At 35.6% G+C, this 25,569-nt stretch overlaps 1 protein-coding gene across 1 annotated transcript in view; it reads left to right on the top strand.

The window, feature by feature from the left end:
• The first annotated feature begins 330 nt into the window (after positions 1-330).
• Positions 331-25,569, top strand: part of LOC150105491 (calcitonin gene-related peptide type 1 receptor-like) — a 99,006-nt gene continuing 73,767 nt past the window's right edge. Inside the window, exons 1-2 of the mRNA XM_090393971.1 lie at positions 331-543; positions 11,556-11,682. Coding sequence (XP_090250097.1) covers positions 331-543; positions 11,556-11,682 — 340 coding nt within the window. The remainder of the gene's footprint in view (positions 544-11,555; positions 11,683-25,569) is intronic.

The raw sequence follows: 25,569 nt of genomic DNA, 5'->3' as shown, positions 1-25,569 counted from the left end.
TTGTCTTGGTTTTAGAATCCAAGTTTCACTTCCAAATTTGAGAGATGTTTTAGAAAGTCATATTATGTAATCTTCATCGAGTTTCTTTATTTGTTTTCCAAAATTTCTTTTAATTATTCCATTCATTCTATTGTAAATTTGTAGTCTTGCGAGATTATACAGGGTGTCCACAAATGTTTACCCTGATTTCAACTGACCTGAATATGTTAACAATGAAATTAACTGAATAAGTTTTGTTGCAGGTAAACTTGCGCACTCAAAGTTTCCATACTGGTATCTTCAGTATACTGCTTTTGCCACCAGGAGCGCTGTTGCTGATTTTCTTTAAAAATGGCTTCCGTACAGGAAAAAGTACAATGTGTTCTGTGGCTAGCAGAAACAAAATCTCCAGTTACAGTGCAGCGAAGGTTTAGGGCACAGTATGGGAAGAACCCACCTGATGTCAAGTTCATTAAGTCATGGAAGACAACCTTTTTAAAAAAAGGTCCAGTTCATAAGGGTACAAGCAGTGGCAGACCATCGGTTTCCGAGGAGACAGTTGAGGTAGTTCAAACTGCCTTCTCCCGGTCACCGCAGAAGTCAATCAGAACAGCTTCACTAGAACTGCAAAATGCCAAGGAGTACAGTCCACAAAATGGTACGCAAACGTTTGAAATTGTGTGTGTACAAAGTCCAAATTGTCCAGGAGATAAAGCCAGATGATCGTCCAAGGCGTGAAGAATTTGCTAACCTCACTTTGAACCGCAATGACGAGGATAATGATTTTTTGCAGCGTGTTGTTTCTCTTATGAGGCAAAATTTCACGTGAGTGGAGTAGTCAACAGACAAAGCATCTGGGATCTGAAAACCCACATGCCATAAGAGAAGACATTCGAGCTAGTCCGAAACACAAGGTGTGGTGTGTACTAATGCATGATCGAGTGATTGCCCTTTCTTCTTTCTTGAAAAAGAAATTAATGAAAATGGGTACTTAGACATGCTCAATAATTTTGCCATTCCCCAGCTACAGGAGATGCAACCAAATGTTATCTTTCAACAGGACGGAGACCCCCCCCCCTCTCATTGGTCTCGTGATGTTCGCAATCGTCTTAATCAAGAATTCCCGAATCGCTGGATTGGCAGAGATTGTCCAATCCCATGGCCCCCGAGGGCCATCGGATTATAACCCTAGAGTTTTTTCTTTGAGGTATGTTAAGGATCTTGTTTATGCAAGATCAGTTCCAGACCTTGCAACAGCGCATCAGAAATGCAGTTGAAGGATTCGCACAACAAATGTTGGAGAATGTGTGGCGTGTTATTGATCACTGCTTGGATATTTTACGTGTTACCGGCGGTGCACATGTTGAAGTTGCTCATCGACTTTTTTTTCTATATGTTATGCATTGAAGTCTAACTTTGTGTTCCATGTCGAGTATCCACTGAAGAGTTATATTATGATCAGGGTAAACATTTGTGCCATGTATTTCCTAAGTATTTGAATTCCGTAACTTGCTCTATTATTTTATTGTTAAGCATAATTTTGCCTTTCTGAATGGTGTTTCCACACATTCCCATGGCTTTTTTGTTTGACATTTTCTTTTTCTTTTTTTTGCTATTTCACTTAGATGGTTAGTTGCAATTTGGAGTTTATCTTCTGAATTTGAAATTTTTACTTGATCTGCATAAAGTGTTGTATTTAGCTGTTTATTATTGGTTAGTTTAATTCCATCTTTGACAGTTGTTTTCCATTCTTTTAGAATTCCGTTTATATAAATTTTGAATAGGATTGGGAATAAGTCACAACCTCGTCTTACTCCTTTATTTATAGTTAAAGGTTCTGATAATGTTCCATATGCAAATTTGTTTCTCTGTATAGGCTTTTTATTGCTTTAATTGAGTAAGTATTTTATCATCTTGTAATATTTAGTACCTTTCTGTTCAAGTTATCATACACCTTTTCGTAGTCAATAAATAGAAGAAAAGTGGACAAGTTAAATTCTATTTTTTCTATGATCTGTTGCATTGTGAAAGAAGCATCTGTGCATCCTCTCCCTCTTCTAAAACCACACTGTTCTTCTAAATAATTTCTATATATTTAATTAGTCTGTTCTTTAAGATGTTTGCATAGAGTTTAGATGCTGTTATTAAGAGAGTAATGCCTCTAATTTCCACATTTGTCCTTGGACCTTTCTTCTGAATATTGATTAGTACTCCAGTTTTTTCATTATTTTGGGATCTTTTGATATTTCCAGATATTATTGAAGAGTAAGTAGGTTTTATTTTAAGCTATTGTCTGCATATTTAAAGAGCTCAACGCATATTCCATCAAGGCCTGGGGCTTTTTCTATTTCTTGAGCTTTTAAATTCTTTTTCTAATTCCTCCATTACCATTTCTTCTGTACTTTCCTGTGTATTGATATCTTCAATTTTGTGAGTTTTGTAATTCTTGTTTTTCATTCCACAATGTTTTATAGTGTTCTATCTAATCCGCTTTGAAAATCAGATTTCTTAATTGATCACTACTTTCTGATGTTTGTAGTTGCCTGAAAATTTTAAAACCTATTCTTTGTGGTCCAGTGACATCCTTCTCTAATGATTTAACATATTTACTCCAATCTTCTCTGCATATACTTCTGGAAAGCTAAAACTTTCTGACTTCAGCCCATAGTTTCTTATAGTGTAGATAGTCAGCAGTGTTTTTATTTTGCAGATAAATTTTAAAAGTGTTTATTTTTTCCTTTTGATTAATTCCTTTAAGTCATCATTCCAAGTTCTGAGATATTTGTTTTTGTTTTTCCTTGATTTGTATCCTCAACTTCTGTTGCTTTTAGTATGGTTTCCTTTATATTTTTCCGGTTAGTTTCAATATTGTTTGTGGTTAGTTTTATTTTATTTCTTATGTTTTTATAAGAGTTTCTAATACTCTCCTGTTCTAGGAGGTGAATTTTAAACTGTTTATTAGATGTTGGTTCATTATCTTTTTTTCTTTTGAAGTATATGGTTCTTTTTATGAATTCAAATCTGCTTTCAACTAACATATGATCATTATCAATTTGGCTCCCTTTAAAAACCCTTATATCCTTGATATTATTATTTAGTTTGTTAATAATAATGTAATCTATTATTCATTTTGTTCCTCTTGTTTCCAATGTGTACTTAAGTATATTTTGTATGGACAAAATTTGTGTTAAAGGGCATGTTGATTTTCATACAGGCCCCTACATTTTTGAAGTTTTGGTAATGGTAATTTATTTTTTATTATATGAAAATAAGAAATGGTTCGTAGTAGGTTAAGTACTGGAGGTGAATGCTGGCTGAGAGTTAACTTGAGTATATCTTATACCTGAAAGATGATATGAAAGGGTTTAATATTTCCATGGGAAAACAGTTCAGAGGTTGTTGTAGATCCGGGCACTCCATTTATTTTTTCGGTAGATGGGGTTATGGGACCCACATTCGAGAAGTGTTCGATGGTATGAAACAAAGGCACGTCGCATGCATCCGTTACAGATCATATCGCACCCGCTTTCCCATCCTGTTTTATAGCTGGCGGCGTTGCAGTGTGGATCTGTTCTGCATTGAAGCCCTTTTTCGAGGATATAATTTTTGCATGTATGCGGACTTATTTTACTTAGATTTACTTAGCTCTCCCAAATCTATCCAAACATCTGTCACACCTAATAACAGTGCCACACATAAAAAAAAATAATGACATACATGAGCCAAAACATTATGACCCAATAGCGTGATGGAGACAACACGCCACTAAAGAGCAAGAGGAGACAACACGCCACTAAAACGTAGTCACACACCGAGATAAACGCTTGGACTAGACTTGACATGACTCAACAGATCAATTAAGGTGTCCTCGGGTATTGTGAACCAGCTAGACAGAATAATGTCCCCTGAGTCAGCGACCAAGCGAGTCACGGGGGGGGGATGAAAAGACGGAATGTTGCGGTACGAGCCACATGATCCTACAGATGTTCAATGAGATTCAAATCAGGGGAATTAGGTGGAAATATGTGTGTGCGTATGAGAGAGAGAGAGGTTGAGAAGACCTATAATGTCCATGAAAACAATTCTCCCTACCAGGATACTTCTACCACAGGCCCGCTTCCAGCAGAATGCTCCGTAGATTACGACAAATAAGCAAGGAATACAAAAGTGAGGTAACACTTTCTTATATCTAGTATTTAACAGGCAAAATTTCTGAAATACTTCGATAGCATACCACAAAAGTAGCCTTCACCCCCACTTTACATGATCTTATGATCGCAAGATTTTTTTAATTACTTCTAAACCATCTTACCTACCCTTAAAAAAAAACAGGGATTTATAAACTCCACTGTTCATGCACCATATTCTATGTAGGTCATAAATGACGGTCCAGGGAGGTGAAAGAGAGAGAAAGATCTACGATTCACATATCAGAACATGTTACAGATGTGGAAAAGGAAAACAAATCCAGTATAGTCTTATACAACCAACAAAAGGCATCCTTGTGGTATGGTAAGACACAGAAATGCCGTCTTGAGGAAGCATAACTGCGTTGTCAGATAATTCAAGGAAGCTTCAGAAATGGTACTTTCATTTATTCAGTGACATCCTGGTCATCGGCCATCAAAAATCTTGAGCAAGCAGACTTGGACACGATATGCGATTTTAAACGTGATTTAAATTAATTGAAAGGTAGGTATGAATTTCGTTTCCAGAAGTGCACTTTTTGAAGATCCTTCCACTTGATCTTGTTAGACGTAAAGCTTTTCTCGTCGTCAGCTTCAAGAGCTCTATATTGCCATAGTTGTTCAGTAAAGAACCTATGCAATTGTTCTCTTGAGAGTTTTATATGGACCCGCTGAGAATGCCCAGATCTTTCTTCTATTGTATTATTTGCAAAAATGTTTTTTATGCCGTTCAGGAGCATGTAGGTCAGCATTTGTATTCTCTGCGAGAAGGTGTACTTATTTTGGGCAGTTTTCTTCAAGAATTCACTGGGATTTATGCAGACAGAAGAGAATCTGAGCCTTAATATCTGTTAAGATTTTTGTGTTACCAACAAGTCAAATTTTTATTTATGAAAAGAATTCAGATATGTATATTACTTTTATAACACAAATAAATCTCCGTCAACTTTCGTATACTCTTCAGTTAGCTTCGCTCTAAGTAAAACTTTACTTACAAAGTAAAGTTTTACTTAGGGTGAAGCTCTAAGTAAAGTGAAACTTTACTTAGAGAGAAGTAAAAAGAGAGACCATTTCATTTTTCTTTCAGTCTCTCATGACGCCTATACCGTCGTTCTAATAGGTTCAGGGGGGGGGGGCATGCATAAACTATCGCACAAAATGCATGGTTTCAGGAAATGCGAGTCGCATCTATACTAATCTCAAGGGCTAAGCTGTAGTTCCTGTTTTCATATGCTACGTTTGTATCAGTAATGTTCTAACAGCAAGGTAATTTCAACCGCAAAGATCGTCTCCAAATTGGATATCATAAATCACGTAAATGAAATATCATATGACCATCCTCCTATTTGATATTCGATTTCAAGCAGTTGCATAGTAAAGCCGCTAATAGCGTGTTGTTGTGCCTCAATCTTTGCAGCAAACAGATAATAATAGCCTTAGAACGGACTTACTCAAAGCAATATTCATAACATGGAGATGTATATGGAACATGTTTACCACATCTCAAATGTTTTCCTAATTAACGTTATAGTGACATAACGAGCACAAGATTATGCTATCATTTTCGTAGTATGAAATATAATATTAAACTTATGAAATCTCTTTTATTCAGTTTATCATATTAATTTATCCGTTTATGAAAAAAACCCATCATTATCAGAATAGAGCATGGGGAAAAAAGCTTCCATCGTTGTCCTTAATACTTAATCTCGAGTAATTGTCTCATATTTCTTTGAATTAAAATAATGAGTCTTGCTTATCCTGAGGTAAACATATTGAATTACAATAAGCAATGCAACATTTCGAACTACTCCATTGACCATTAAACTCTTGTTACACTTCGAATCCCAAGCAGATCGATAGAATACAAGAAAATAAAAATTGCTATGAAGAAACCAGCCCCATTACCGAAATAATATTTTTTGTTTCTGTCTGGATTTCTTGGTAGTAAGATCAATTAATTGCTAAGGAAATTAAGCTGTTGGTTTTTACGCGAATTTGCAAGCAAAAAAGGGCCTATTACGTTCATCATTAACTCACGAAATAAGTCAAATAGATGAACCAATTTTTTTAAAACAATATGTAAAACCGAGAAAAAGTGGGCAACGTCCACCACTTTACATGACCATCAACATACATATCCTTGAACACCAAAAACTTGAATCATTTTATGGAGATATTTGCTGCTAGCAAATGTAATTTTCTTTTCTTCATTAGGAAGCCATTTTAAGCAACATATTTCAATATCGTTAATGTGCCTGCAATGATACCTTTTACGTGCATTTTTCATTTAGTACTGCAAAAATTTCTATTTTGCCATATTAGCTTAATGCATTGCTTTTAGCCATTTGTGTATTTTAAGCACACTAATGGATACTTACTCTGTTGTTGCGATAGGCTATTAGATTTTTAACTTGGAAAAAAGGACACTTTGCCCAGTACTGGCGATAACATAATACGTGAGATGAAGCAACATTTTTTTTTCCATTGAATTTGCTTTTAAAGTTGACTATGCTTCCATTTCCTTATAAAGTGTAAGTTAATATCCAGAATCTTAAATTGATTGTATATTCTTTTACATATCAATCCACTCCTCTTTTTCGTTATAATTAGAAATGGTTTATGCAAAAATCAGTTAGCATAAAATTAATAAAAAAGAACAATTAATGAATATATTAAAGTTAAAAAAGGCATCACAGCATACAAAAATATTATTCTGAACTGCATCTCGATTAACATAAAAACAAATCCTTGCCTGAAGTTAGTGTTGCTGTCGAAATACATTTCGAAATTGCAAAGGAAATAGCAGGAATGTATGTAAAATATTTTTCTATTTTAAATAGCTTCGTTATATGGCATTGTATATTATTCAACGGGTTGAAATCTGCGATTTCCTAGTTAATAAGAAAAATGATATTCTTTTAGTTCCCATTTATAAAAAAAAATAAAGTTGAATGTGAAAATTAAAAAAACGTTTCTCTGAGTGTTCCAGGTAGGATTTATGCAAGCATACTTGAAAAGGGGTTGAGAAAACGTTTGGAAGAGAAACTCGGAACAAAACAAACCGGGTTCATGCCAAATAGAGGTTATCAAGCTCAGATTTTCACTTTAAGACCAATAGTTGGAATATAACAAGATTTTGTACATCTGGAAAAGGCATACGTCGAGTTGCTAAGAGAAAAGCTTTTTAAAACATTATTCAGAGCAATACACGTCTATATTTAAGTTGTTAGTCAGCAATTAGAATTGAAGTACAGGAAGATGGTTTGGTGTTAAATCTGGTATCAGACAAGAATGTACATTATCTCCACTCTTATCTATACGAATGATGTTGAACTCCTAAACACATCCACAATGCAAGTAGCAAGCATTCTCTAACTAAATTGAATAACAGCTGTAACAAATTTGCCATGAAAATCAGTAATAAAAGACCAAAATTATGAAAATGGGCAAGGACAAAAAAAACTCCAGGTGCATTCTCAACGGAGAACCTATAGAACAAGTAAATTATTTCAGCTATTTGGATAGTTTTTACTGATGGCAAATTAAATATGGAAATTGACAAGATAATAATGCAAAACAATCATGGTAGGGAGGGAGCCGGCTGAATAAATTTATATGAAATAGAGAAATTAGCCAAAACATACTAGACGTATTCAATACAGTGCTCAAACTAGTTTTAAGTTATGGATTGGAGAGTTGCGTTGTAAATAAAGCACCTGATTATACACTAGACTTCGCGTCCTGAGAAAACTTATGAGTGTGTTTAGATGGAATCGATGACAAAAACGTTAAAAATTAAGATTTTATAAAACTTGAAATTATTAGCATTCAAACATGTGTGAGTAAAGCTAATTTCAGGAGGTATGCTCACTTAAATAGAATGGATGAGGAAACGTTAGGAAAAAAAAAAGGATTGAAATCATGAAAGGAAAGAGATCCAGAGGAAGACCGAGGTCTAAGCGTACTGATTCAGTCAGAAGTGCCCTAAAATACCGAAATATTAGATAAGGCAATATTGGAGTTGTGATAAGTAATACATTAATTTGGAGGAAGTTCATAGGAGATTAATAATAATGTAAACTTAATCCTGTTGCCTGAATATTCCTCGAGGTACATATCAGGAAATAGATTATTCGTTCTAATCATGGCATTTTAATAACAGTTATGAAAAACTGCAAACCTGCAGCACATAAGTATTAGGGATGGGCTGAGGAGTAGACAGTCTGCGAATTCTGTTTATTCTCTCACTAGTCTTCCAGAACTAAAACTGTTTATACTCAACCTGGCTCTTATCTCATGTCACTAATCAGTGACACGTGCCCGAAGGTTTGGACAAGCATATACTGTCGTTCTTTACATTTCCAGAGCAACGGTTCGTGTCTAGCATGGGGGTCTGCTTAGTGAACTGCCATCCTATGGCCACTAAAATTAGATAGCCAGTGTCTCTCTGGTCTTTCATTACTCGTCATAGCGATGGCTTCATTTTCTCCACTAACACCGAAGTGCTTTAGAGCTCACCTGAATTAGTGCAGAAGCACAAAGCTCTCTTTAATCACCACCACTAATCTTGACCACAATTTGTTGTCGATAGTGCACCTCACTGGTCCTACTCATTCGACAAATCAACAGTGCTCAGGCATCCCAAGCTTCAAGGTTGTTTGCAACCTGCGCCTTAAATACTTATCTCCATATCATTCTTCTATGAAATAAGGATAATCTAATCAATTTCAAATAGTTTCATTTTCTTCCGCTAAAGAGATCTCGGCCTTTCTTCCTTTACGATCAATAATATATAAATCACCAGTCTGAATCGGATCTCTTTCTCCTTGGATGACATTCACAGTCTCCTGGCATAAACACATGGCATCAATAAATTCCTCAGTCTACTAAAAAATACTCAGCAGGCATTCTTTTCAGCTCAAGGGAGCTACTTTTATCGATATACCTACTAACTTCATTCAAACTCCAGATTCGGTTCATAGATAACTCCTTCCCTTCACACACACACACACTTCAACCCTTATCTCAAAAGACACACTGTTTCAGCCCTCTTTCACAGATATTTCCATGGTCAGTCACTATTCTATTGACCTGACATTCTGTTAAAACTTCCTTTTGTTTGGCCTGTTTAAAATAAGAGCAACATTCCCATTATTCATTTTCAGCACAATTGCAAACATACAGAACCTGCTTCTCCCCTTCCTCATTTATCCTATCTCTACTTTTGGCCCCTGGAATAGCTTTGCTCACGAACGTTTCACAATATTTATAACTTCCATTTCTTCAAGAGGAACTCAATAGATTTCTCTTGTCCCAACTTTTCACCTGCACTGCACACAGCACTGTGTGTGATAGATTCTATCTCTCGCATATGGATCGATAGAAAAATCAAACTGCAACTGGCTTCACAGTAAAACTTTAAATGGCTATATTCAACAATGGATCTCCCAGATTGTCCCAGCTCAATCCTCATGATTGAATAACAGGTAGTAGAATAGAGTTGATTGGAGATTAACTGACACAGGCATGGCAAACGAATTATCTCGAAGTAAGTCCTCATTATCTCAGACAAACAATAACACCCGATTGTTTTGGCAGTAGCTCGAAATTTTAACTAGTAAAAAGTGCTTGCTACACAAGAATTTTCTGATTGATCACAAATTTATGTTTCTGATGAAATGGAAAAGTAAAAAAAAATCTTATCCAATATCGTTCTACTATTTAGAAATTATGTTATCCTCCTTTTCATAAGGATCTTTTGTTGTATACTATCTTCGTTCTTTCCTCTGTAGATTTTGAAAATCGTTCCATTAATTCAATCCCACATTTGTTAGTTTTATACTTTTCTTTCTTTTGAGTTTGTATTATTCTCCAAGATTGTTCTTTGTATACCATAAAAAAACACGTTCTTTTCTTTTTTGGATTAGTTGTTCCAGTATTGCTGTTTATTTTTTACTTAACTCACTGTTTACTTAACTTCTGGTTTTACGTTCTTCGTATTAAGGTATTTGTTTCTTCATGTAGATATCTGCGAAATGCTCTTTCCTTTCACTAATCTTCTCTTCGCTTCTTTAAATCACTGTCTCCATCTTTGATTAGTTTTTGTACTAATTGTGTGTTCTCCTAATTCTCATTTGCTGCTTCATGTACAATGTTTTTAAAGGCTATTTTCCTTCCGCTGATTGTTTTTGTCTATCTAACAATCTTTTATTGTATAGGTATCTTCCTAGAGTAATCCTGTATTTTGTTTTTCTTTCTATATTTGTTCTGTTTTATTTTACCATGTTCTAACTCATGGTCATTCCCTATATCCATTGAAGCTAGAAGCTCTTAACATCCACGATTTGCCATCGTGTGATTTCTCTATTAATTTTAAGGAAATCACTTACAGATTTTGTCCTCTGCTACTCCCGCATGTTATTTTATGAACAAAGAATGCATTATGTATTCTTAATTCGTTATTCGTGCAAAAATGTAACAAATTTATTCCATTTTCATTAATTATTTCTGCAGTAAATCTTTGGCAAATACCTAGAATAATCACGCTGCTTGCATTTATTCTCCAATTATTACATTTTTTAATTTATTTTTCTATTACATTTTATAGATTTTCATACAATTCTTCTATTTTCAGTTTTACTCTCTTTTTCGGGACTATATACACTAATAATATTTAATAATCTTCCCCTTTTTTTTAGTTTTAAATGTGGTATTCTGCTTGATATATATTCTCTTATTATTCCAACTCCTTCAGTTCGGCTTTTTTTTAACTCTCCTATAATTACATATTTTCTTTGTTCTGATGTTGCATAAATTAAAATTAAATTTTTTATATGCAAGTTATTCAGTTCTTTTCCTATAAGTGATCTTGCATTCCACGTAAGAATTCTCACACTTTCGCCTTCCTTATTCTTTTCGATAGTCTTTCGTTCTTTCAAACTTTGGTTTCTTTGAGCAATCTGACCGTTCTTTAGCTAACTACTAACCCAACCATCCCTCCTTTTGTTAGCCGACTACATTGATGTAACCGATATCACCCGTTCACCTTCTCCACGCCAGGATGAGGTTCAGACAGGATTAGTGAAGGACAAAATCATTTTCCAAGTAAGTAGTAAAGACCATATTTGCATACCCTGGAGTATTTGACACACAACATTGATGCATTACCTCTCACTTAGTTACCAATAAGTAATTTTTGAACAAACGTGTCTTTTACATGTCTCGACAGACTTTTGTCGTTTTTGAGCGTCTGCGATAATAGCAGTTTACTTAATTACCGGAAATGCTTTCTTTATATCTCCCAAGACACGTCTTTCCCGTATTTGGTTCTTTTTCCTATCCGTTAGATAACCTTGCATCTTGAGAATTGTTTTAACTTTTTTTCAGGACACTTCAGCAATGATATCCTCTAACTATTCTCAACAACGTTACCATGGCGATCTTCATCACCAATTAAAGAGTCTCTGGTATTGTCGTCAAAAGGCAGGACCATTGTTCGCTGATATGGATAAAGGTGAGTAAAATTTTAAAAAAATAAAGTAAAACTTACTCAAAACATGTTCATCTATGCTAAGTTAGATAATCCTTGAAAAAAAATTAAAATTTTAATAAATTTCTCCTCTAGCTAACTTAAAGTTGTGTAACACTGCCTTCTATATATAACCCTAGGTTGAAGATCATTCTACTTTCAAATCTTTCGCTGTACTTATGTCCTGAACAAACAAACAAACTTCAATTATATTTCCTCTCATTCTTCAGAGAAATTTAACAAATTACAACTAACCAACCGATTCTCATCACTACCATAAAATCACTCCTTCATGCACTTTGCGAATCTTTTGAACAACTTCTACTTTCTTGACATTCATTAAAATAATTTAATGACTAAAGCTTAAATCCGTAGTACGATACCGGCTTCATCGGAGACGCGTGAATAATGCTATCATAGTTTCCTTTCTCCTACAAGAGTTTAACTTCTTAATTTAACATACAATTTGCTGATCTTTACTAATTCTGTTACAAATTTCTTACCAGAACTTAAAATATTTCTTTCAGACAAAATAAGTCGTTATCTTCATACAATTTCCGTTCAGAATCCTCTCAAACATACATTCATCAGTTACCAAATCCTGGTCCACCAGGTGGTGGACCAGGATTTGGTAACTGATGAATGTATGTTGGAAGACTCTTAGAAGACTTCTCCAAGCACTATTTCCTCTCATCTATCCACTAAGTAATAATCAATAGCAATTTGGTGCGTTTAATCAGCAAGTTTGAGTATAGCTTAATTTTCTTATACCCACAATGTTGCTTTCTTGAAATTCCACGGGTCTTTCGTGACGTTCTTCTTGTAGTCTTAGGTTTCCTTTCAAAAATGTTACTATTGCATGGAGGGGGTTCTAAATAATTAATAAAGTCCTTAACTGATTTCTGTGATGTTACTATAAAATCCAAGATCCACCTGTCCCCTCTAGTAGTTCACGTACATGCGACTTCGGATAAGCTATCTGAAGTCGATTATACGTGTCTTAAGATACGTTTATCTGAAGTCATGTATATGCCTTGAAGATTTGAATACCTTTATTTGTAATAAAGATCTGAATGGGGGACAGAACACGGCGCATACCACCAGGAAACTAACATGTTAAAAATTTAACTCTTTTGTAGTATTATCTACTAATATACTATTCACAGTTAACACAAATTCAATGGGACCATGAAATCAATCGCCACAAAGGACAAACGTTGTACACTATTAAGGTGTACATCTCAATTGAGGAAGATTCAATGAACTCCTATTTTTGCCATCTATTATATAATTACTTTGTTATTCTATCTTAAATCGAATACGCACAATTATTTAACAAATATTATGTACTGGTATTTAACAAATAACATCAATTAAACGGAGAATAATTCTATTATTCTTTTAAATATTGGATTAAATTAATAGCATGAATTAAATATAATACATGCTCTTCTCCGTAACCAAAGGACCAATTAAGATAAAAATGGACATCAAAAATTACAATGCTACTTACAATGGAAGCTCATCTTCGAAAGAGGTGTTTCTTCTACCGTCTGCATACGTGTCTCACCATTTCGCGCACTGGAGGAAGCATCACGTGAACTCTGCTACGAGATTCGTTTTCGCAGGAAGCTATTTGCATTTTGACACTTTTGAAAAACAGAGGGGTGGGGGAGTTACAGTGAACCATGTCAAGTAACCGTGTAGGAATATTAGCATGTATTATGGCGATACTGTTGGGCCGAAAAGGTGGTACCTGTTGAATCGGCTGTGCAGGTGCGTGCCGAACTTAGCATAGCAGAAAGGCTTTTAAAGTTCTAAATCTGCATGTTCCAAAGACGCTATATATATATATATTCACAGAATATATATATATATAGCGTTTTTATTTATTAGAGCTATATATATATATATATATATATAAATTCACAAAAGCACCTGTCTTTACAAAATAATAAATTAAAATAATTTTCTATTAAGATATTCGCACCGAGAAACACCCATTTATCCACTAGATATATCGTCGATTCTTTAACCCCATAGCATCGTTTCATATAACATCCTGACAAACAATAACGTCGGTTGTTTATTATGATATTTAAGAGGGTATTTTGGTGTTAGTTTCGTGTCGGGACGAAACGGGCGATTTTATTGATTTCGGTGTTATGTACCCAAGTATGTGCATTTCTGATGTTAAGAATAATCCCTGAATTTTCACCATGAGGGAATGGGGGGGGGGGGTATGGGTTTTACTTTGTGTGCGTCTGATTCTTGGTAATGTTAAGTTGTCCAAAAGGGTGATACTGGTGTGGGTGCTTTCGTGTTTTTTTTTTTTTTAATTACTGTGGTTTTTGTTGACGTTTTCTTTTTTTTTATGACAGAATTTAATGTTTACTGTACTAATTTTATTTCCTTTAAACATGAATGGTATTATTGATAATATAATATTTGCTCCGGCGTGTTTTTATTTTTTTGGTAGTTATTTCTATTATTTTGAAGGTTGATATTCTTTATTCTTTTCTAATGTGTTCGGTTTTTGGTTACACCATTTCTGGTGATGTAACCAAAATTAATTATGAAGGAATGTGGATGCAATAAGCTACTAAAACGAGAAATATTCCAATAACTGTTCGATAAAACATTTCGTGAGTAGCTATAGACGGAACTTTCGTTTGCACACACCTGATTAATCTTGGGAAAAATACGTATAAATTGCATTAAAACAGCTAAAGAATAAACTTATAAACAGACGTGACTTTTTACTGATATATTAACAATTGCTTTTCTGCAAATTTTTACTTGTTTTGCAAATTAATTGAAGGAAACAGAGCTCAGTACGACACGTTAATAAATCTCACAACCCAGTCATTTGCAACTTATTTGCGAACAACTTATTAAAAGAGAACAATGACCTCATTGGAATTCATTCATTTAAAGTTATTATTTCCAGTGTACAGTATCCAATAAAGTTAGTTTGGGTATTTCGCTTCGACGAAATCATCAATACGAGCGCTGAGAATCAACTGCAGTTTATTGCAGAGAATATCTGCATGCACTAGTGATTACAGTTACGCTGAAACACTTAAAAAAGGCGCAATAAACGCACTCTCATTGTGTGAATTCTTCCTTCGTAAATTGCAGAATTAGCGATCCTAACTTCTTTTCTTAAATAACAGAAGAATCCATTCCAGAAATTACTTTATCAGAACTAGCCCCTGTCAAAATTTGATAAAATACTCATGCAAATGTACGCTAGGCTTAAATTCCACCATACGTAAGCTATAGTATTACGTTAATTATAACGTGGCGGAATTGCACTGTAAGAATTTATTGCCCTCCAATACTTTCCACATTACCTAATTTCTTAAAAGCTGACCCCTTTCTCCCTTCAGTATTTGACGTTAAATTTTTTTGCTCAACGTTTTAGAAAAACAATTCAAATAAGTGCACGATAATGCTAAAGTAATTTAAACAATAAAATGCCTTTTAGTAATTCACTAATTTTCGCATAAAAAGTTTAACAGACATCATGAAATATGAAGCCAATAATAACACACAAACTTCCATGCACGAGCAGCGTTTCTCAACCTTTCTAAGTCCAAGGACCAGTAAAATATACCTAAAACAATTCTACGGGTCACTAAGTATGTATATTTTGTTTTTTAAAGAAAAACCTATGTGTTTTTCTTTAAAAAACATTTGGGAAAATCTGCATTTATAACATAATAAATCTAAAAGCGTGTTTTGAATACATAGGGAAAGATAATTAATTAAATTGGAAGTAAACGATTAAAAGTGCATCACCTTTTAACAAAGTTTTAATTTTTATTAAATGATATAATTATATAATTATTAAATAATATGATATAATTATGTTACTACTTACTTTTAATGAGATGATTCAGCTTCTCGGCCTCTGCCGAGTTGCTGGATATCTGGCTCAATATTGGTCAACTTCAGTCGAAGATCGGCACGCACATACAACTAAGGCGATTTCTGTATTTTGTTTTTATTTGAAGGAGCGATGAAAATCCTTTCTCACAATAATAGATTGTAGAAAACTGCCTTACGATTTTCAGTGCTTCTTCAGATAATTCGGGAAATTCATTTCTCACTGAAGGCGAGATTCAGAATCGAGCCAATCCAAGATCACGGAATTGCATTTTAAGTCCGCTATCACTTGAAAGCTCAATTAACTGTTCTTTTTTCGATAACGAAAGGTCGTTCTCGGGACCGTAAACCCGAAATGGATCGCGAACCCACAGAAATTTCTTATAAAAGTTATTCGGAAAATATGTTTACAAATTCTTTTTCAGAGGTTTTGAGGTGGTCAAACCCTTTCCAGGAACTCAAAATCAACAAAAGATCATTTTCCACTAAAAAGGATTCCAATGTTGGAAAAGGTGCAAATTGTCTGTCTTTTGCATAACTATCCATAACACCAGTTGTTTTTTTTTCTCGAATGCCTTTATTTTGTCGTAGAAATCAAGAACAGTTAAAGAATTTCTCTGAAGGGAGAGATTTAGTTCATTTAATTTCGAAAATATGTCTGAAAGATATAATAGCGTTGATAACCATGCTTCATAAACTGATGCAAAATCAGAATTACGTTCATTTACAAATAATAAAACTTCGTGCCTTAATTGAAATGTCCTTGTTAGTACTTTGCACCTGGAAAGCCAGCGAATTTCAGAATGAAGCAAAAGTTGTGTACATATTCACTGCCCATATCATCGCAGGTACTGAAAATAACCTATTATTTTAATGGTTGAGCCTTAATAAAATTAATCCTTTCTTTTAGGCTTACACGGTGATCCGAATACATTTCGGAAAATTATTCAGACAACTACTGTGTTTGAGTAAAACTTTAGTCTAATATAAACCAAAATCCACATTCAGCGTTTCGACCTTTATATCAAGGTCATTTCTGGAGCATATATACAGAGAAACAAGCTGCACTACAATCTACATGGTTTGTTAAAGTTACTGACCAACCGTTACAACAATTATTGGCCTGACCTCTGGTGAAAAAAAAAAAAACTTACTACATCAACGCTAGAGTCCTATTATTAATATTATCTATTGGTTGTAAAATTACATTGGGAGCAACAACAAGTCTATATATATATGAGTATACATATGAACCTTATATATATTATACATATGCATTTAATTATACATATATACATATAAACACCATAATTATACATACATTCCAACCAGTTGGTGTGGGATAGTTTTCAATACTAGCTGAAGGTTGCCTAGAGTCCTGAAGTATGCAGGATACTAAATATTAAGTAGGCTGAATGTGTACCATCCAGATACTTGGAATTTTCATGCCACCATTATTGTTGATATTTGGGTGGTTTATCAAAATTTCGCAGGCTTCCTTAAATTTTCTTTCATACCAGGTTTTTGTATGGTGCAAAGAGCGGGTACGTTTCCAGTCGATTTGGTGTAAGGGGTTGAAAGCGTGATATATTTAATGTGTTTTATGTGTTCTTTCTTACGTATAGGGATTGTACGTCCTGTTTCACCAATGTATGGTAAGTTACAGGTGCAGTGGATGCAATAAACTCCAGGATGTGCCAATGGGAGGAGAGAATCCTTAGAGGAGTTGAATATGTTTTTAAGTTTTGTAAGTGGTTTAAAGGTGGCATTGAGATTATATTGGTGTAGGATTCTATTGATTTTTTTCTGATAACCCTTTAATGTATGGGGATGGCTATGGTTTTACTGTAATGTAGATTCTTTTTTGATGATGTTTTATGAAGTACTTTATTAATAGTATTTTTGTTATAGCCATTATTTATAAATGTGTTGCTGACTTAATAAAATTAACTACCTTTACAGCGATGTACAGCACAGTTTTTTCCTGTGGTATTCCTTCGGAAGCTAACGTTTCCTTATACAATACCGTCAACAGGGTGTAGCATAGAGGCAGTCTGCCTCACCGCGTGGCTTAATAAGGGCACTCGTTCAGCCATATTGCGGTAAGCGCGGTCGCTACGCTAACAATTGCTGTTAGCGTAGCAAGTGCGGAAAGATGTTTCTCCAAGCTTAAACTGATTAAAAATTATTTTCGAACAGAAATGATCCAAGAAAGATTGGTTGGTTCAGCAACTATATCGATAGAGGCGGACATAGCTCATAATTTAAATTTAGAGAGCTTATAAACAGTTTTATTGTGCAATATCCCCGTAGAGCAAACATTTGGTTAATATTATTATGTAATCGTTTTGCATTTAATGTTTCTCTTGTAATAAAAACAAAATAGCAATTGGAGAGTTTCTTATATTTTTGCCTTATAATCCAATAGGGGCGATATTTAATTGTTTACCTCAGGGAGCGATCTAATTTGGCGACGGCCCTGTCCCTATGTATGAAACAATGTACCCAATTCATATCCGGAGCTACTTCCTTACCCTTAGAAACAACCCCCACTATGCCTGCCTGTAAGGGCGCAAATTCCATTCGAACAGAAGCCCATACATTTTCCCCATTGGATCCCTTTGTGTATTATGTAATTATTGAGAGTGTGAAATATTTCTTCTCCAGTTGTTCGGGATGATAAAGTTCTATAAAATAGAATATCGTCAAGAATGTTGTTATCATGGCATACCTTACGTAGCATATTAACTGCGCATCATTTGTAACATCAGTGGTCTCGTCTATTTGTAATGCATAATAAGGGCTCTTCTTACTCTTTCGATTAACTGAGTTTCTACATCGCCTGCCATATCATTAATTTTTCGACCGACAGTATCATTGGAAAGAGGAATCAAATCAACATCTTTTAGTAACTTGTTGCCAAACATAGTTTTTAACACATTTTTATAGCTGGAAGTAGTAAATTTTCCCCGATAGAATGAGCTTTCCCTGTTTTCGCTATGCGCAAACTTAAGAGATAGGATGCTTCCAGTGCTTTGCTATTAATGGAACCCATGGCCAGAAACTATACCTTTTCCATGATTTAATGTCCCTAAGCGTCGCTGAAAAAATTCAATTGGCTTATTTTTCACATCACATTTTTACTTATTCAATTTTAATTTATTTGACAAAACAGCAAGGGAAAGCGGAAGCAATAAAATCATATTGTTGTTCACTTCATCCCTCTTTTATTACACATCATTCTGCTGCTACAAATTATTATAACGCAGAATGTTCATTCCATGAACATTCTGCGTTGGAAAAACAAGAACATTCTGTTTCTTGTTTTTTTTAAGTATCCATTTTATTTCAATAATTTTTACTTATTAAATTTTAATTTGTTTTGTTTGGATAATTAAAATATATATTTATTTATTTAATTTAAGTCTGCTACTTACCACCTATCCCATCGTCGCGGACCACAGATTGAGAAACACTGACTTACAGCAATACAATAAGCGCAGACGAAACTTGCCAAACACGTGACTTTCTACAGCACAACCTGCCGGTCTAGTTTATCGGAGAATAGTTTTTTAACCGATTTTTTTTTATATTAGTCAGAAAAATGCTATATATTTAAAAAGATATATTTCTGAAAGCTTGAAAGAGTAAAAGACAAAAACAGGAGGATGGATTAAAGTAATTAATACTTTCTGGCACGTTTTTCTATACGATTTATGGAATTATCACTGACTGATAATTTCTTTTCCTGAATCGTCGTCATTCTGATTGGGCTGTTGAATAATATCGTTTTAAAGACATAATTCTGTTTTGAATTTATGCCATTAATTTGTTTTCGATATTTTTTTTGTTAGGCAGCAGTCTATATTGCATATTATCTTCCATTTAATAAACTTAATGTGCAAAATTTCCATCTGCTTTTCTTTTCTTTTTGTATATTGAAAACTAAGCTTTCTTTCTATTAGGCATATTTCTTTAAAAATAAGTTAGATTTCTTAGATTTAATTACTGACAAAAAAGCAAAGAATAAAAAGGAAAAAAAACTATATTTGGAAGGTAGAGATAAAATTTACGCATAGTCCTTCGGTATTTATACATGCACGTTGACATGGCTCAAAAATTTATTCACGAATTAGCAGCTCCAAAAACTGCACATTAGATCAATGTATCATGTTATAAAAATAAACAAGCAGTTTACAGATAGTAAAAATTATATATAGTCAATAAATATAAATACAAAGTTATTCTTTTCAGATTGATATCATTCCAAACGCAAACAGGGTTAACCGGTAAATTAGAGTAAAGAAAATTTTTTCAACTTTTAAATTACATCACTTTTTGGGAATTTTTGAATTTTCCTTACTTCGAATCTTTAGCTTCTTCCCTCCAGCAAGTCACATTATTAAAGAAAAATATTCCGAAAAGCAAAAGATAAGTACAGTATTCAGTATTTTTTATAAATAAGCAGCAAAGCATTTTTGTCTTTGAAACTTAGTGTTGTAAGTAATACCTACAGCATAAGAGGATAAAACTTTTCTCAACGCTGCTTTGGTTATTGCACTATGTAAAAGACAATGAACTTTGATCATAAGCCTGTGTATTCGTACTATCCAAGAGCAAGACCGATTTTAGTTAAGGAATACCTTTTTTGCGATTTTGTGTATTCTTTGAGAAGAATCCCTCTTTCGAAACATCTCTCAGACCAGTGAAACGTTAATAAAAGTCATTAATAAGAGACGAATGCGAGTTCGTGGATAGATGTTTGTTGCCTTTCGTTTTTATGTATTGCAATACTAAGGCTAAATGTATGCTGAAAACTGTATTCTCATAACTCCTTCATCTTTTAAGAATTTTTTTAAAGTTTCAAATACAAATTTTCAATTTCAAATTGTTTTGCTTCTTGGCTATAAAACCATAATGAATATCTAATATGCAAGTCAAAGCCTTTAACGTTTTTTTTTTCAAATCCTTCTGTAGTTGTATTTATTCACCTACTGGAAGTTCACTTATGAAAACCAATCTCAATTTCAAACATAAGATTTTATGGTATAGTAGAGAGATATTGCCGTCACAAAATTTTCGTGATCTTTTGTGTGAAGTTCTAACTGTTGGCGTCCGTTCAATATCGGTAACATTTGTTTGTTTTAAGCTCGTTCATTCGACAACACCTTCTATATCACCTGGTCTGCGGACGCATACGATTTCGCCCCTACTTCCATAGGACGTCTTGTTTCTACGTTACTGTGTGCTCTAATCATTGACGTTTCTTTTATTTATCTTTGATGATCCACAGAGATTTCCCTTTTTTTTCTGGTGCAAGGTTTACATCCTACACAACGGTATTCTTCATGCAAATTTATGGTCTTCTAGTATAAGAGGATCTACGCACAGATAAGATTTCTTTATTTACCTCCTTACATTGACGGTAAATGCTTAACAATATTAAACGATATAGAAACGAGAGATATGTTTCTCCAAGGATTTCCATATAAGGGTATATTATTTCTCTTAACTACATCACTTAACTACCTACCATAACGGCAGGCGGTTAAGATCGAGAATCCCAATGGAGTACTTCAAGAACAACGATAAGATTGTACTTTGTTTCTTTTTTTCCCTCACTAAATTGAGCAGAGAGCAATATTAAGAAAGCTGAATTGCCCTAGAGATACTTCCACTGTGGCTCACTTAATCATCTGAACTGAGATTGCCCTAAAGCAAAACGTTTCACTTGTACAAGAAACGGCGCATCTTTCGAGCCAGAGTCCTGTCATAAGTACGGTGGCCTCTAATGTGAATTACGACATGCCTATTCTGGACATTTGCAGAAACAGCTGCAGGTCCTTGTGGAATCAGTGATAGATGTTGCAACAAGTCCGATCCCGAAGCATCAGGAACACGTGCATTGAAGGAGGCATAATAAAATGTAGCATTTAATCATCTTAATAAGAACTTAAGATGGAAATCCAATCTTTCGCTTCTTTAGAAGAACACAGTAATCCGATTCCCAACCTGACGTGGGTAGCGTGCACTATAGAATTTGGGACTGTACTAGCAATTCTACTAAAACAGAACGCGGGATTAAAGACAGTCATGAAGACACGAATAAATGACAGGCACATTACAAATCATCACCGATATTAACCTGTGTTAAACAATCATCCAAGGTTAAACTGTTCATTTCTACAATCAACTTACAAGTCCGAAGTCTTCCTGGCTTTTCAGCGATGCAACATACCTTGATAAAGTTAAAATTCAGAAGCAACCAGCTGTAGATAGTTCAATAGCATTGATCAAAAAATATACTATCAAATCTGAAGGCGCATAATGTAAATGAATCCGACCTCTAAATTAGTTGCGGTATAGTAAATGAAATAGAATTCGGAATGGTGTCAGAAAGCTCTGTATGTCTTCTATGTATCTGTGTATTCATCATCATCATCAGCAGCAGCAGCCATTTTCTGTCCACTGCTGGACGACAGCTTCCCCCAAAATCCTCCATTCAGCCTTTCTGTGCCACCAAGTTCCTGCCATCTCTTTAATCTCATCCTCCCGCCGTCTCTTTGGTCTTCCTGTAGCAATAGTTCTTTCCATCTCTAGGATATCATTCTGTTATCAACTTTGTCCATTTTTGAGTCTTACATTTCGCAAGATGACTATCCATTGCCATTTGGATCTTTTAGCTGTTATAATGTCTCTCACCCTGGTCTGAGCTCCGAATATTGAGCTTTCTATCAAGAATCGTACTGCCGAGCAATGATCTGTCGTAATAATCTTAATACAATGATTTTCCACTTTCTTCTGGGTAATGTCAACTTGTTGCTAATTTTTTTAGCCAAAGTGCATGTTTGACTTCCATATGTCATGACCAGAATTATACAATGTCGAATATTTGTTCTTTTAAGGTCGATTGGTGTTTGATGTTTCCCTTGAGTGCTTCACCGTGTTTTCCAACTTGAATTCTACATATAATGTCTTCTTCACAGTAACCCTCCACTGTGATGGTAAATATAGGAGGCTACTATATCAATTTCCTGATATGATATTCCAATTGTAATGGCTTTTTGGTAATGTATTTATTATACATTTTGAAGTTCTGCAAAGTTTCCTAAAAGAACAATGTCATCAGCAAATCCTAGGTTATTTAGTTCTTTCCCATTTATCGCAATTCCTCTATTCTTCCAATTCAGCTTTTTAAAAATTTCCTCCAAGGCTGCTGTAAATAATTTAGGTGAAATACCATCTCCCTGTCTAACTCCCTTTTATAGGAAATTTCATATCTGTTCATTTTAAAGATACAGTTGAATTTTTATATTTATGATAAGTATATCCAGTTATGAGCTATGGAAATTTTAACAAAGGGCTCGCATCATCGAGCAAAAAAAGCCGTATTTCACACCAAAACTTTTATTAATACAGCTTCTGTACAAATTCCCATCAAAACGTATGAGAGGACAATCAACCTCTAAAAGCTATCATTTTTAAACAAACATTTCATGATATAAACATGAAATATTTGCACACAATATATATACATACATACATCTTCAAGGCCCACCTTTCCTAATTCGGTTGTGGGGGCAACAGCTGCAAGAGGAACTTCCAATGGTCACGATCCTCTGTCACCAAACTCAGGTGTTTTGGTAGGATTCCCAAACGTGTCCACCCAAGGTTTTGGATATAATCTATCCAGCGAGTCCTTGGCCTTCCACGTGGCCTCCCACCCTCTGGCTTGGCAAAGAAGGCCTGCTGAGGGAGCCTCTCTTGTGGTATTCTGACCAGGTGCCCGAACCAACGTGACTGTGATCTCTCTCAACACGGAGAAGCAGCGGTTGAGTATTGAGGGTTTCCAGAATTGCAGAGCTTCTGAATCTGTGAGTCTTGTCAACCCCGCAACCAACCCCTCGAAGGAACCTCATTTCAGCCGCTTGAATTCGTGTCCGCATTCTTTCGGTCTTTACCCAACTCGCATGACCATAGGTGAGGATGGGGACATAGACTATATTGAAGACAGCTAGCTTTGCCTTCTGGCTTAACTCCAGCTTCAATACTAACGAACCGCCAAGCTCCCACAATATTGAGCTTGCTAAGCCAATTCGAGCTCTACGTCCCATTTTCCATCATTCGTGAATATGGACCCAAGGTATTAAAACTTCTCCGCCTGCCTCATTGGGACTCCACTTACATGTAGAGTGCACTGGGATGGTTGTCTTGAGGCCACAAATGTTTCAGTTTTGACCACACTGATCTTCATTCCGGCTTCTGCACAAACAGCTACAAACCTATCCAGGATCCGCTGGAGGTAATCTGTGGAAGAGCTAAGCAGAACTAGGTCATCCTGCGAAAAGCAGACGTCCAATTCTACATCTTCTAATTCTGACACACCTCACTTCCTCGGCTGTGCCTATCAATCCAGTCCATAAATATTATGAAAAGGAGGGGTGACAGAACACACCCTTGGCGGAGGCCAACGGAGACTGTGAAAGGTTCAGACTTTGTGCTGTTTACCCTAACACAAAACTGTGGGCATTCATACAGGGACTTGATGGCAGCTAATAGTTGACCATCCACTCCATACTCCTGTACTACTTGCCTAAGCTTATCCCGAGGAACCAGGTCATATGCCTTCTCCAAGTCCACAACACATGTATAGACATTCTTGGCATATTCCCAACATTTCTCAAAGACTTGCCTTAAAGCGAAGATTTGGTCAGTTGTGTTTCTACCAGGACGAAAGCCACATTGTTCTTCCTGGAACTTTGACTCAACTATGCTCCTGCACCGTCTTTCCAAGCACCTAGCATACACTTTCCCAGGCAGGCTGAGCAGAGAGATGCCACGATAGTTACTGCAATCCTTCTGGTCTCCCTTCTTGAAGAATGGTACTATTATGCCTGTCTGCCAATGCTTTGGTGTTCGCCCAGATATCCAAGCAGCCTGACACACTCGAGTCAGCCAGAGAACACCGTCTCGATTTAAGGCTTTTAGCATTTCGAGCCGAATTTCATCATCGCCAGCAGCCTTGCCCGACTTTAGCGATTTTATTGCTAAATGAACCTCTTCTCCTGTAAGACTAGTCATTGCCCCGATCTGCGTCTCTTGGATGTCCACAACTGCTGCGCCACACGGGTTAAGAACTCTCAAAGTATTCCCTTCATCTGTGGAGGATATCCTTCTCGGTTGTTAAAAGTGCACCATCAGAGGCCTTAATTGCCCTTGATGTGCACGATATCCTCCCTCGAAGGCGGCGGATGGTCTGCCAGAATACTTTGTTTGCATTTGCGTAGGATGAGTCTAATCTTTCCCCAAAGGATTCCCAAGCCTTCTGCTTTGCTGTCTTTACTGCCTCAGCAGCAGCTTTTCTTGCCTCATCATACCGCAAACGCATCTCAGGTGATCTGACCCTAAGCCATGTTAGGTTGGACTTCTTTTTTGCCCGGACAATTGTTTTGGACTTCTTGGTTCCACCAAGGTGTCCTTTTCTCACTGCCCGTTGCCACGCCGAGCCGCTTTCTGCCACAGCATGCGAATGCAGAGGCAGTGACAGCTGTTCTGAACAGCTTCCACTCCTCCTCAACATCTGCAGCATGCTTGGTAATTTCTTTGAACCTGGAGGAAATGTCATCTGCAAAATTCTTCCTCACAGCCTCATTTTCCAATGCCTCCCATTTTGCGCGGTATAGCTGCTTAGGCCTACCAGCGTTGATGGTAGCATCTGGTTTCTGAAGCCGTAGAGTGCACACACCAAGGTGGTGGTCAGTACAGTTCTGCCCCTCTTCTCACACGAACGTCCAACACTGAGGAAAATAGGTCTGCTGAGACTACAAAGAAGTCAATCAGAGACCTTTGTTCTAGTGTATCCCTTACCAGGTATACTTATGGACTTCTCGGTGCTGAAAGAAGGTATTCATTATGTAAAAACTGTTAGTACGGCAGAAGTCCAATAATTTCAACCCATTCGCGTTAAGGTCAGGGGCACCG

Source organism: Typopeltis vanoorti, chromosome 6 (assembly GCF_054136105.1).
Source record: "Typopeltis vanoorti isolate ZY-2024b chromosome 6, IOZ_Tvanoo_1.0, whole genome shotgun sequence".
In the NCBI taxonomy this organism is placed as follows: domain Eukaryota; kingdom Metazoa; phylum Arthropoda; class Arachnida; order Uropygi; family Thelyphonidae; genus Typopeltis; species Typopeltis vanoorti.
The sequence above is the reverse complement of the archived record's forward strand: the minus strand, read 5'-3'. Positions and strand labels throughout refer to the sequence as shown.